This window comes from Mirounga leonina, unplaced genomic scaffold, assembly GCF_011800145.1.
Source record: "Mirounga leonina isolate KUSES-001 unplaced genomic scaffold, KU_Mleo_1.0 Mir_376, whole genome shotgun sequence".
In the NCBI taxonomy this organism is placed as follows: domain Eukaryota; kingdom Metazoa; phylum Chordata; class Mammalia; order Carnivora; family Phocidae; genus Mirounga; species Mirounga leonina.
The window spans coordinates 2989412-3002112 of NW_023270718.1; the positions used below are offsets into that span (position 1 = coordinate 2989412).

Here is a 12701-nt window from a genome sequence, read left to right on the forward strand (position 1 = left end):
GCTGGACATGGGGTAGCTGCAGACTTCCCCTCTCTATACCCAGGCCCCTCGGTGACCACAACTGCCTTACTCCTTTCCCCCTCTCCCTATCACCCATGAGCACAGCATCCCCAGCTTCCGGCCTCAGCTCCAGCCATACCAGGGGCTCGGAGAGGTGCCTGGGTGCATGGGCCTCAGGCCTCCTGGCTCTGCGGTTCCCCCCACCGCCCTGTGCTCTGCAATCCCCAGGCAGACCAGAAGGAACTCAGGAAGTTATATCATATTAATGAGGGATGATGCCTGGCGGGCTTACGTCCTGTGGCAGGATCAGGGGAGTTGGGGGGCGGGGCGGGGTAGCTCTGGTTCCTGGAGCCTCCCTCCCCCTGGCTTCCTGTCCCCACCAGGGACCACTGAGCATTCAGGAAGTCCACTCTGCTCCCAGGCCCAGTGTGGCCTGCCTCATGCACCCTGCCCCCCCTCCAGGCCTCAGTTTACCCCCCTGTGCCACTGGGGGCCGGGAGCCCTTGCAACCCTGGCATCCCGTTGTATGCGTCGGGGCAGGCGGGGGTGGCCGCGACTGTAACGAGAGGTCCCTGGGGCTGGTGTCAGTGCTGGACCCTCTCCACTCACTTTCCGGGAACCCTGGCATCCTGCCAGCTGTGGCCACGCCCACAGCTGGAGCCACAAAGGGGTCCTCTTCTCTCAGGTGCCTTGGAGTGAGAGGCCACCCCAGCTGGGCTATGAGGGGGTGGCTTCCGGGGCTGGGGGTGGGGGAACTGTGGGAAGGAACAGCTCGAGAGGCGAGTCAGCCTCCCTCCCCTCCCACCGCTTGAACAGGACTCAGGCATCCCCAGAAGGACCATGGACAGGGGCAGAGGAGGGCGGACAGCCCCAGAGACAATGGGGAGTGGCCAGCACCATACCAGGGCAGGGGGCGTGCAAGGGGCTGTCGCGGACACGTGAACTTCAGGCGTGGGTCTGTGTGATATTAGCGGGGCCTGTGGAACTGAAGTGAGCATTTTTTAAAATGTATTTACTTATGGGGCGGGGAGCAGAGGGAGAAGGACAAGCAGACTCCCCGCTGGGTGTGGAACCCAACGTGGGGCTCAATCCCACGACCCCCGAGATCATGACCCGAGCAGAAACCAAGAGTCAGACGCCCAGCTGACTGAGCCACCCAGGCGCCCCCTACAGGAGCATTTTAACCGCACCGTGAGTGCGTGTGCTTGTGTGCACCATGGCGGTGGGTGGGCGTGATTTTTCTCGACAGCCTATTTGTACATCTGTGTCCCTTCACGCACCTCGTTGTGGGTCTGCGCCTGTGTGTTTATTGTGGACCCCTGTGGTGCTTTATGGCTGTGTCTCCGTGTGTGTGTGTGTGTGTGTGTTTGCTTGCGGAGGGGCTGCCTGGCGCAGGGGGAAGAGAGTGGCTTTGGAAGCGCCCCTCCACCCCTCACCAGTCACTTGCTGTGTGACCCTGGAAAATGACTTCCCCTGGCTCAGCCTTGATGTTCTTCCTCACATGGCTGCCTTGCCCTTGTTGGGGTGTGGTGTGAAGATTAGAGACCGGGTTCCCCCTGCCTGCCTCCAGGAAGCCCTCAAACAGCTGCTGGCGTTGTTATTATTCATTCAACAAACTGTCACCCACTTACTGGGGGCCGAGGGAGGGGGACGCAGCGGGGCTGGAGGGGGACCATCCGACGGATGCATGTTCCCAAGTGGCGGGGAAGGTCAGAAGGGGAGCCTGGGCACGCAGGTCCTCCGCTGAGTCATCCGCAGCCCTGGGTCTCTCCCACACCTGCTTGCGGACCAGTGCCTCCAGCTGCCTGCCCACGCCTGCATCTGGACCTGCCCCCGAGCTAAGACCCTGCTTGCCCGGGGCCTGACCTTCTCCCGACTCCCTGGTGTCCTGGCCCTGCCCTGCCTGGGAAGAGGTTGGCCCCACACGCACACGCACACGCACAGACATGCACGTGCACGCGCACCCCATCAGCTGCTCACACCTGCCAAGCCTACCTGTCCACCTGTGCCCTCCCGTGGCTGCAAGAAGTTGCTGCGGGTCCATCCTGACCTGTCCCTCATTGGCAGGTGCCAACACTTTCAGACACAGGCCATTTGTCTCTGCCCACCACCCTTTCCTGCACCCCAAATGGGCCCTTGCCTACCTACCAGTCTCTTCTTCTCGTTCCTGCTCCAGGGGGCTCTCCTCCTGCCACCCCTGCCCTGCCTTTGCCTGGGCCCGGCCCCTCCCCTGGGATACCCCCGTTCTGTCCTTCAAGCCCCCCCAACACCTCCAGCCCCTCCTGAACCCTCACCCATTGGTGCCCACTCCAACCTCAAGCCCCAACTGGCCAGGTGATGTCACTTCGCTGTGCCTGACTCCATGTCTATAAAGTGGGGATAAACAGAGTCCTTTGGGGGGGTCATCGGAGAATTAAGTGAGGTGGGGCTTCAGAAATGGGATTCCAATATGTGATGGTCATAGCTGTGGCTCAGGGCCACCCCTCCCCCAAATCCCCTCAGCAGAGCCAAGCACCGCTCAGAGCATGTGGGGTGCAAAGGGCAGACAGCCTGGGAGGGGCAGCCTGGGGCCCCTCAGGGTCTGGGGTGAAGTGGAAGGGGACTGCTGGCAGCAGGCACTTCCCCAGGTGGTCCCCTCTCTGCCTCTTGGCCTGGCTCTGACCCCAGGGCTGACCTCACGCGAGGCTGGCCGGAAAGAGCAGAGCAGCGGGTAACCAGAAGCTGTTACTACGGAGTCATACCCGCTAACAAGATTACCCAGGTTTGCATGCGTGGATGCTGCTCACCCAGGACCTGCCCTGTCTAGCTCATCTGTCTGGCACCCTCTGCACCCCCAGCCTCCCTCCCACACCTCCTCCAGGTAGACCTCCTTCCTGCCCGCCCTCCCCTCCCCACACTGGGTCAGCCAGCCCCCTTGCTTCTCCTGACTTCCATTCCCCAAGACCAGGAATGTGAAGGAGGGAGGATCCACACTACACAGCCCCAAGATTTCGGGGCTAAAAGGGTCTAAATCCCAACAGTCGAGCCTCAAGGAATCCTTACACTCCTGCAGTGCAGAGCTCTGGGTCCTAGCTGGACAAAGGAACAGGAGTCTAGCCCCACAGGGTCGAAAGACTCCAGAATTCCAGCCCTCTGAGGTCCTGCGATTCTAGAGTCCTCTGCATTTCAGGTTCTAACATGCAAGGATGCTGGGTCTGAGAAATTCCAGAATCCTCTGGCAACTTCCCTCCCAGCATCCCTCCTCCCCAGCCCCACCCCCCCCAGCTCATCCTTGGCTCTGTCTGTCCCCGGTGTCCCCAGGGGCTCCCACAGACATGATGCAACTAGGCTGGAGCCAGCTGAGAGGGGTGGGAGGCAGGAGGGAGATGTAATTACAGCTCGTCCTGCCTCAACCCAACAGGAAGCTCAGAGTTGGGGCCCAGGGGACCCTAATCCAATGTGAATAATGGAGCACTCACCAGAAACACACATGGCCCGGTGAGCCGGCTCCATCCAGATCCAGGGGTCCAGCCCCCGTTGCCCCAAGCTGGGGAGCACAGGTGTTAGTCGGGAGAAAAGAGGAAGTGGGGGTGAGGGGACTGGAGAGGGGTCTCTAACTCTGTGGCCCTCCAGCCAACCTGGTAAAATGATTGACCAAACCCACAGCTCACCCAATCTGCATCTCATTTTCTTTTAAGATTTTTTTTTTCTTAAAGATTTTATTTATTTATTTGAGAGAGAGAGAAAGCATGAGGTGGGGAGGGTCAGAGGGAGAAGCAGACTCCTCGCTGAGCAAGGAGCCCGATGCGGGACTTGATCCCGGGACTCCAGGATCATGACCTGAGCCGAAGGCAGTCGCTTAACCAACTGAGCCACCCAGGCGCCCTCTTTTAAGATTTTTTATGTGTTTATTTGAGAGAGAAAGAGAGAGAGCACAAGCAGGGGGAGCGGCAGGCAGAGGGAGAAGCAGGCTCCCCACTGAGCAGGGAGCCCGACGTGGGACTCGATCCCAGGACCCCAGGATCATGACCTGAGCTGAAGGCAGATGCCCAAGCGACTGAGCTACCCAGGCGTCCCCTGCATCTCATTTTCAACAGACATTCAAGACATAACACGTTCCACTAGAAGAAGCCCCTGATAAATAACACCTGGCACTCAGCCTTCTTAAGCAGGAGACATTAGGGCATGGTGGAGACTTTGGTGAGCTGGAAAGCCCAGATCCCACCTCCCAGCCTAGGGTCAACCTGAGGGGTATATGGGTCTGAGGTCACCCGAACATCCAATTTGGGAGAAGCTGGAAATAAGGACTTTTAAGTGAAAGACTCCTATTTTTCAATTTGGCAACCAAGTCAAAAACATTTTTAAACATTATGTAGGCCAAAAGTAGAGAACCCAAAATAAGTGAATAAATAAAAGACGACATAACATAAATGGAACTGCAGGCTATAAATGTCCTGTGGGCCAGCCATGTGTGAAGTGGGAAACACAGGGCAGGAGCCAGAGCTGTTAGTCACCCCTGTGTCCCCGGAACAAAGAAATAACTGTTGAAGGAAAGAGTGGTACACATTAAATTGTCTCCTCTCCCTCTAGCCACATTTCTCTCTCCTCCTGGTCCCCAAGTTTTATTACCACCCTGTCTCAGCTCAGATGTCCCCTCCTCCAGGAAGCCTTCCCTGATCCCTAAGCTGAGTCAAGTATACCCTCTGGGCTCCCCCACCCCAGCCCTGCCCACTCTGGGTCATCATTTTCTGGGGACAGGTCTGTTTCTCCCACTGGATTCTGAGCCCCAAGAGGGCAAGGCCAGGGCTGTCTCAGTCACAACCATGTTCCCAGCTTCACCCAGCGCGGGGCTGGTCACAGAGCAGGTACCACAGGAATGAATGAACAACAGAGATCAGTGCTAAGGACAGAGGTGAGGTAAGCTTGTGGCAGGGGGTGGAATCATCCAGGGGGTGAGGAAGGTGCAATGGGCACAGGGGCTCCTAAAAATCTACAACCCAAGAGAGGAGAGAGGCCAGCTCAGGGGTTCGGGGGTTCGGCACTGGAGGCCACAGTCTTCACCTCATTACCTCCTAGCTGTGTGACTTGGAGTAAGGGACCTCCTTTGCCTCAGTTTCCTCATCTGCAAAATGGATACTCTACAATCAGCCAGCTGCCTTCTGGGGCTCTTGGAACGATTAAATAAATTCAGGATCGTGGAGTGCTCAGTGGAGGTCAGAGCCCAGACTGCTCATTTCCTCCTGCACAAGCCTCTGCATCCACACACCACGCCCCACACACCCCGCACATCCTCACCCCCCAACACACTCCACACACACTCAGAAGGGATGAGAAGGGACACAGGTTCCCCCATGATGGCCCCAAGCCCTGGGCGTGCCTCAGTTTCCCCAAAAGCACAGGTACCACCACAATCACCACGTTTATTGGATCCATACTTTGGCAGGGGAGGGCAAGCGGTCGGGAAGACTCAGAGCAGGACGCAAAAGAGCCGCTTGTCGCGGAAGGGGTTCTCTGCGGCGGGTACCGGCGTCACCAGCGGGTCGTCTTTGGCGTGCGTCTCGCAGAAGGCCAGGAGCTCGGCCGCCGCCTGCGACACCTGCGGGCGCCCGCGTGATGACCATCCTCCGCCCAAGGCCCCGCCTCTTGCCCGGGCCCGCCCCCAGCCCCTCCCCGGACCCGGCCCGCCCCCTTGTGACCACGCCCCCTGTCCGAGCCCCTCCCCCGGGTCCGGCCCCGTTCCGAAGAGAATCTTCCCCCGGGCTCCACCCCCAACAGCGCCGGGTCCAGACCCCAGCCCCGGGGCCCCCGCCTTCCTCCCTACCCGCACCCCGCACCTTCATGCGGTCGATGTTCACCTCCAGCTTCAGCTGTTCCACCGTCTTGCGGGCCTCCGCGATCTTGGCCATGTTGTTGGACATGGCTGAGGGCGGGGAAGAGTTTAAAAGCCGGGCGGGAGTGGGGGGCCGAGAGGGTTGGGCTAGGGCAAGTCTGGGTCCCCAGGTAAGGGTGGCAGTGGTCGTGGGACCCGGCGACAGGGTTGTGGATGGAAGAGCGTACGAAGGGGGTGCCCAGAAGTGGAGGGAGGGACAGGAAAACAGAAAAAAGGAGGAACGAAGAGACGTACAGATGGGGGACCAAGAGGCAGGCCAAAGGAGGGACAGAGGAACAGGGAGGAGAGGGGCAAGGGGAGATGGTGGAGGGGTGCCTAGGATGGGGGACCTAGAGGCAGGTGGAGGGGGGACCAAAGAACAGGGCCACAGGTGCTGGATCAGGATCCAGGTGTCCTCAGCCCCCGGGGATAGAGCAGGAGCCAGGAGGGGGGCCCTCCCCAGGCCAATTAGCGGTGACTCCGGGGAGAACAAGGAATTAAGATCGCGGCGGGAAAGGCGCAGAGGGGGCCTCATTAGGGCCTTGGCAGCAGCTGCCCCCTCCAGCCCCCTTGGGGAGCTCCCCCACCCCAGCCCTGGCCACCTCAAAGGCTCCTCTGCTCATTAGCGGCCAGAGAGAGGGCTGGGGCGGGGGGGCGGGTAACCCAGGCACAACTGGGAGAGGGGCAGAGAGGATGGAAGGACAAATGGAGGGGCAGAGGGAGTGACAAAGTGACAGAGGGAAAGACTGAGGCCCGGAAGAAATAAAGAGACTGGGGCGGGGGAGAGAGAGATGGAGGGATGAAACAAGGGAAGGAGTAGAGGGAGGGGAGGACAGATAGAGGGACAGAGTGATCCAGGGGGACAGAGGCACAGAAGGGACAAAGGGACAGAGCGGGGACTGGGAAGGTGAGGGGCACTGGGAAGGGGAGTGAGGGAGTGGGAAAGGAGAGAGAGAGGGACAAAGGAAGGGGCAGAGAGGCACAGCGGGGATAAAGGGACAGAGGAGAGAAGGGACAGGGGGACAGAGAGAGGGAGCCACTGGAGGGGCTGGGGGAGAGACAGGCTGATGGAGACGCAGAAGTAGAAAGTCATTCATTCGCCCATTCATTCATTCATTCATTCATTCCCAGGCGGACAGACCGCGGCTGTGGGGTGGAGACCCGAGCCCCCTACCTGTTGCTGCTCCGGGCTGGGATGGCGGGCAGGTGGCGGAGGCTGGGAGACCGCGTCTGGGTCCCCCGCCGCCAGTCCCGCCCCGCCCCCTCCCCCGGGGCGCAGCCCCTGAGGGCCCGCCTCCTCCTGCTGCCACCGCGGCCGGCCCCTGCGCCCTGGCCGCCTTGGGTCTGTCTCTGTGGGTCCCCTGTCTCTGTCCGTCCCCTTCTTTGTCTTTCTGTTTCTGTGTCTCTGTCGCTCCTGTTCTGTGTCTCTTGTCCTCCCCCTTTCTCTCTCCCAGTCTCCCCTCTCAGTCTCTGCCCCTGCCTCTGTCTCTGTCCCTCTGAAACACACACACACGCACACACACACGCAGGAAGGCTCTCCTGGCGTGCCCCACACCCCGCCCTTACCCCACGGTCGCACAGATCTCTCCTGTGAGTCCCGCACAGCCTGTCACTCCATCACACGTGCTCTCCCACCTGTCACACCTGCCCCTGTTTCACCCCACCCCAGCCCCTCACACAGAGGTGCACACTACCTCACCGTCTCACGACCATCCGGCGCGCTGAACACACAGCCGCGGGACCCCTCAAAACGCCACACACGGTCCCTCACAATCTCTCAGAGGGTGGCACATCATCGCCAATGCCACCTCGCACAAGCACAGATATCCTATCGCAGAGTGTCCCGTGTGCAAACAGAGTTTCACCCAGTGTCACACGCAATCTCTCAAGACGTCCCTCACACACATTCACGTGCAGCTGAAACTTCTGTCTCGCCCCCGACAGCAACTTCACCCACACTTTGTCAGGGTCTCACACGGTGACATGGAGTTACTCACACGACGTCTTAGTTGAGCGTTGTCAGACGACATTCCATGGGGTCACACATCCAGTGACCCCCACATACAGTCATACTCGCTCTTGCACGGTCTCCCGGTGTCACACACAGCCTTACACAGTCCCTCACAGACTGTCCCCCCCACACGCTGTCATGCACACAAGCTCCTGCTGAGCTTCGCGCAGTGCACGCCGCACACAGCCGTCCCCGCCCTCACCCCGCAGTCTCTAGAGTGGCGCACGTGCTTACGGGCACAAGACCTCGCTCATCCTCTCATCTCCGAGTGCCCCGCACAGTGACACGCGCCCTCACGCGCTGTCACGACACCGTGACAGTCTCTCACTATTCCACACGATCTGATCAGTGTCACACAGAGTCACACAGTTTCTCACAGTCCGTCAGTGTGGCTGATATACACTGTCACACTCACATGGTCCCTCTGTCACCCCCATTCCCCGCGGGGCCTGTCACAACGCCTTCTCACGCCACCTGAGTGCGTCCCACTCATCCGGTCTCACCCTCTGTCACACATCGTCTGCCCGTGTGACACGCACAGCGCTCGTGTCCGCCCCATGTTGCACACTGTGCCACACAATCTCTCGCTCTCACATAGTCTCTTGATGTCACAACCAGTCCCCCGAATAGTGTCTCAGGCACACCCAACCTCACGGGGTCCCACGCAGTCACCTGCATGTCATCTCTCATCCCACAACACAGTCGCACACAACCTCTCCGTGTAACACATGGTTTCACAGTCACACCCTGTGTCTGGTGGTCACAAAATCTCACAGCCACACACCAACCCCTGGCGTCACGCGCAATCTCACGGTAGTACGCGCTCACACAGCCTGTTGGCGTCACACGCCATTCCCCGGTGTCACCCAGGGGCAGCCACGGTGTCTCTCCCGCCCTCGGCACGCCCCGGCGGGCGCCCATACTCAGCCCTCGGGCCTCTCGCGACAGCCCCCTGATGGCCACACGGGGGCGCCCGCGGCCCGCCGAAGCCGTAGGCGGAGGTGGAAATTGGGAGGGCAAGGCGCCCGGGTGGGCGGGCGGGGGGTGCAGACCCGGGAGGGAGACCCGGACACAGAAGGTGGAGGGGGCTGGAGGCCAGAGGGAGAGAACTGAAGATGGACTGGGACAAGAGAAATTCAAAGAGGCGGGGAGAGAGATGCAGAGAGATGCAGAGTGGCAGAGAGAGAGGCAGAGACAGAAATTTGGGGAGATAGAGACCTAGGGACTAGGTGCAACAGAGACAGGCAGAGGGCTGCAGAGACAGAGACGTGCAGGGTTTAGGAGAGACAGACACACAGACAGAAATGTAGAGAGTCAGAGACAGGGACCGAGAAACGCAGACACCCAGAGACACAGAAGCGAACAGACAGACGAACTCGCACAGCGAGCGGCCCACAGGGGATGGTGGCGGAGGCGGGGCCTGCAGGGCGCGCCCCAGGGGCGTGGCCCGGGGCGGCCTAAGGGGCGGGGTTAGGGGCGGGGTTCCGAAGGGGCACGTCCCGGGGCGGACCATTAGGGGCGTGGGCTGGCGGAGTCGTGCCCGGAGGGGCTGGTGTTGGGGAGAGGCGGAGGTCCTGGAAGGAGCGTCTCCGCCAGTCAGCCCACCCCAATCCGGTTTTTACCGACTGGATGGGGAAGCGAGACCGGCCGGGAGGGGACACCGGCCCAGGTGCCTGGTAGCGATTTCATAGGAGGGTTTCGGACCCTGACTCCCCCCGCCCCAACCCCGCAGGAGCAACGGGGCCAGGTGGGGGAGGGGAACCGGGCTCACATCTGGAAAGCATCAGGCGCGCCGGACGTGCCAGGGCCCCGGGCCCGGCTGCGGAAGGGGGGAGGGGAGCTAGGGCGCCCTCGTCCTCCCCCTTAGCGGGGTCTGCCGGCGCCGGGGAGGGGCCTGGGCTTGCGCCGAGCCTCCGCGCCTCCCGCAGCTGGTTTCCATCAGCGGTCTTGGCCCGGGCCGCCCCTAAGGAGGAAACCCAGCTTAGAGTGGGGGAAGACAGGGTGGCGACCCAGTCTCCTATCCCCCCTCCCTGACGGCAGCCAGACGCTGGGGGGCGGGGGAGACGGACTGACCGACGCTGCTTGAACCGTACATAACCTCCAGTTCTCGCCGGAGCTGCAGACCTCAGCCGTCTTAACACCCGACGCATAAGTTTAGTTTCCAGGTATGCAATGCTGTCCTGTGCTGCAAAGGAATCGCCCCAGCCTCGTGACAGCCTAGGAGCCAGTGGTATTATTGTGCCCATTTTTTGGAGGGGGAAACTGAGACCCTGGATTCGGCTTCAGTTCTGGCTTTAATTATTCAGGAAATGTGCAATGAACGCCAACAGTAACTCTAGGGTCGAATACCCCATCGCCTATTGTATGTTCCCAGCTGGACGTCTGCTGGGTATCCCACTCAACCGTCCAACACTGAGCTCTGGATTCCACCGGCCAAACCCTCTCCTAATGCAGTCTCAACCATCTGATAGTAACTCTTTGGGGTCATTCTTGATTTCCCTCCCTCTCTCTCACCTCACAACTGATCTTAGTAACAAATGCCATTAACTCCGGCTTCCGGCTGTCCCCAGTGTGCAGTCACTTCTCATCTCCTCTGCCGCCCACACTCCGGCCCAGCCACCATTCCTCACTGGCTTCCCTCATTCTGGTCCCCAGAGAGCAGCCAGAAAGGACCCTGTTTGAGACGAAGTCCCCAGATAATAGCAAATGTTAGCGAGGGGGTGGCGAAATTGGAACCCTCACACACTGGTGGTGGGAAGTAAAATGTTCCAGCCACCATAGATAACAGTATGGCCATTCTTCAAAAGGTTAAGGTCACCACATGACCCAGCAATTCCACTCCTAGGTATCTACCTAAGAAAACCCCCGAAAACACCCATCCACACAAAAACTTGTACGTGAACGTTCATAGCAGCATAATTCATAATAGCCCCCAAGTGGAAATGACCCAAATATCAACTGATGAGTGGAAAAACTAAATGTGGTCTGTCCAGACCGTGGGATATCATTTGTCAATAAAAAGAACCAGAGTACTTTCACATGCTGCCATGGACTGAACTTTGAAAACATCAGGCTGAGTGAAAGAAGTCGGTCCCAAAAGGCCACATGTTGCATAATTCCACTGACATGAAATGTCCAGAATAGGCCAATATATAGGGACAGAGAGTGAGTCAGATTAGGAGTTTCCAGGGGCGGGGGATAGTGGAGGATGACAGCTAAGGGTGCAAAATTTCTTACTGGGATGGATATTCTTAAACTGGTTATGCGGATAGTGACACAACTCTGTGAATATACTAAACGCCACTGAACTCTGTACTTATAGGGGTGAATTTTATGGTAGGTGAATTATATCTCAATAGAGCTGTTAATCCTTTCACTTCCCTTCTGCCCCCCCAAAAACCCAAGTCCCTCTTGTGCTCAGAATTCTCCCATGGCTCCCACCTCCCTCAAAGTAAAAACCAAAATCGTCATTAAGGCCCATGATGCCCCACGCAATGTAGTGGGCCCTACCATTCTCTGCCCCCCCACCCTGGCTACTCCCACCACTGTTGTCCATCCTGCCAAGACATTCACAAGCCTCACTCCCCCACCTCCTTCAGATCTCTGTTCAAATGTCACCTTCTCAACTAGACCATCCTGATCACTCTACTTAAAATCACAAACTCCTGGGCGCCTGGGTGGCTCAGTTGTTAAGCATCTGCCTTCGGCTCAGGTCATGATCCTGGGGTCCTGGGATCGAGCCCCACATCGGGCTACCTGCTCATCGGGAAGCCTGCTTCTCCCTCTCCCACTCCCCCTGCTTGTGTTCCCTCTCTCACTGTCTCTCTCTCTCTGTCAGATAAATAAATAAAATCTTAAAAAAAAAAAAAATCACAAACTCCTCTGCTCCCCCATCCCACCGAATTCCCTCATATCTCTGCTCAGTTTTTCCCCCATAGGCCCTATCACCTTTAACAGATTATAGAATTTATTTACTTATTATGTCAACACCCTTGCCCCACTCCCTGCTCCCACCCCTGTAAGCAGTTCCTTTTGCACTCTTCTAGAAATAATCCATATAGCAAATAGGCTATGTAGGGCAGTGCTTAAGAGCATGGACTCTTAGGCAGCCTGAACTTAAATCTGGCTTTGCTGCTTATTAACTTACTCCAGGCAAGTTACTTAACATCTGTGCCTCAGTTTCTCCATCTGTAAAATGGGCATAACAGTATCTATATATCTATCTAATAGGCTCTTGAGTTCTGAGCATTAAATGAGTCACCGAGAAGAGAGTCTGGCATGCAATAAAGGCTCAATTTATTGTTAGCTGTTGTTTTTTTTATTTTTTTGTTTTTTTAAGTAGGCTTCACACCCAATATAGGAGTTGAATTCACCACCCTGAGATTAAGAGTCGCGTGTTTACCAACTGAGCCAGCCAGGCGTCCCGCTGTTATTATTATTTTTTTTTAATGAGTAAGCACTAAAATCTTTAAAAAGAAGGAAGGCCATCCATATGACCTTGACATATGACCACCAAGTGGTCTGTGTAGCCTTTGACAAGTCCCTTCCCCCGAGTATAGTTACCTCTTTGACTCAATGGAGATGGGGCAAATATTCCCAAAGGCCTGACAAGCAATGGCTTTTCCTGGCTAACTTTCAAAACTGACTTGTATTTATTGGTACTCTAAACGAAATACATGTTTATCCATACACACACACTGCCCTCCCACCTTCTACAACGGAAGGAAGCTCCGCAGGAAGGAACTTTTTTTTTTTCCCTGCTTTGTTCCTTGCCATTTCCCCACCGCCTCAGTGGGCACTGGGCATGCAGGTGAGCGTAGCAGGTCTGGTCTCTGCTCTCTC

General features: G+C 57.8%; 1 protein-coding gene across 1 annotated transcript; it reads right to left on the bottom strand.

The window, feature by feature from the left end:
- Positions 1-5446: 5446 nt before the first annotated feature.
- GNG8 (G protein subunit gamma 8) lies at positions 5447-7098 on the bottom strand. The gene is made up of 3 exons (XM_034986560.1): positions 7023-7098; positions 5814-5899; positions 5447-5575 (listed from the first exon to the last, which is right to left on the bottom strand). Exons 2-3 carry the CDS (start codon positions 5895-5897, stop codon positions 5447-5449), a joined length of 213 nt encoding a protein of 70 aa, XP_034842451.1. The 5' UTR covers positions 5898-5899; positions 7023-7098.
- Positions 7099-12701: the final 5603 nt, after the last annotated feature.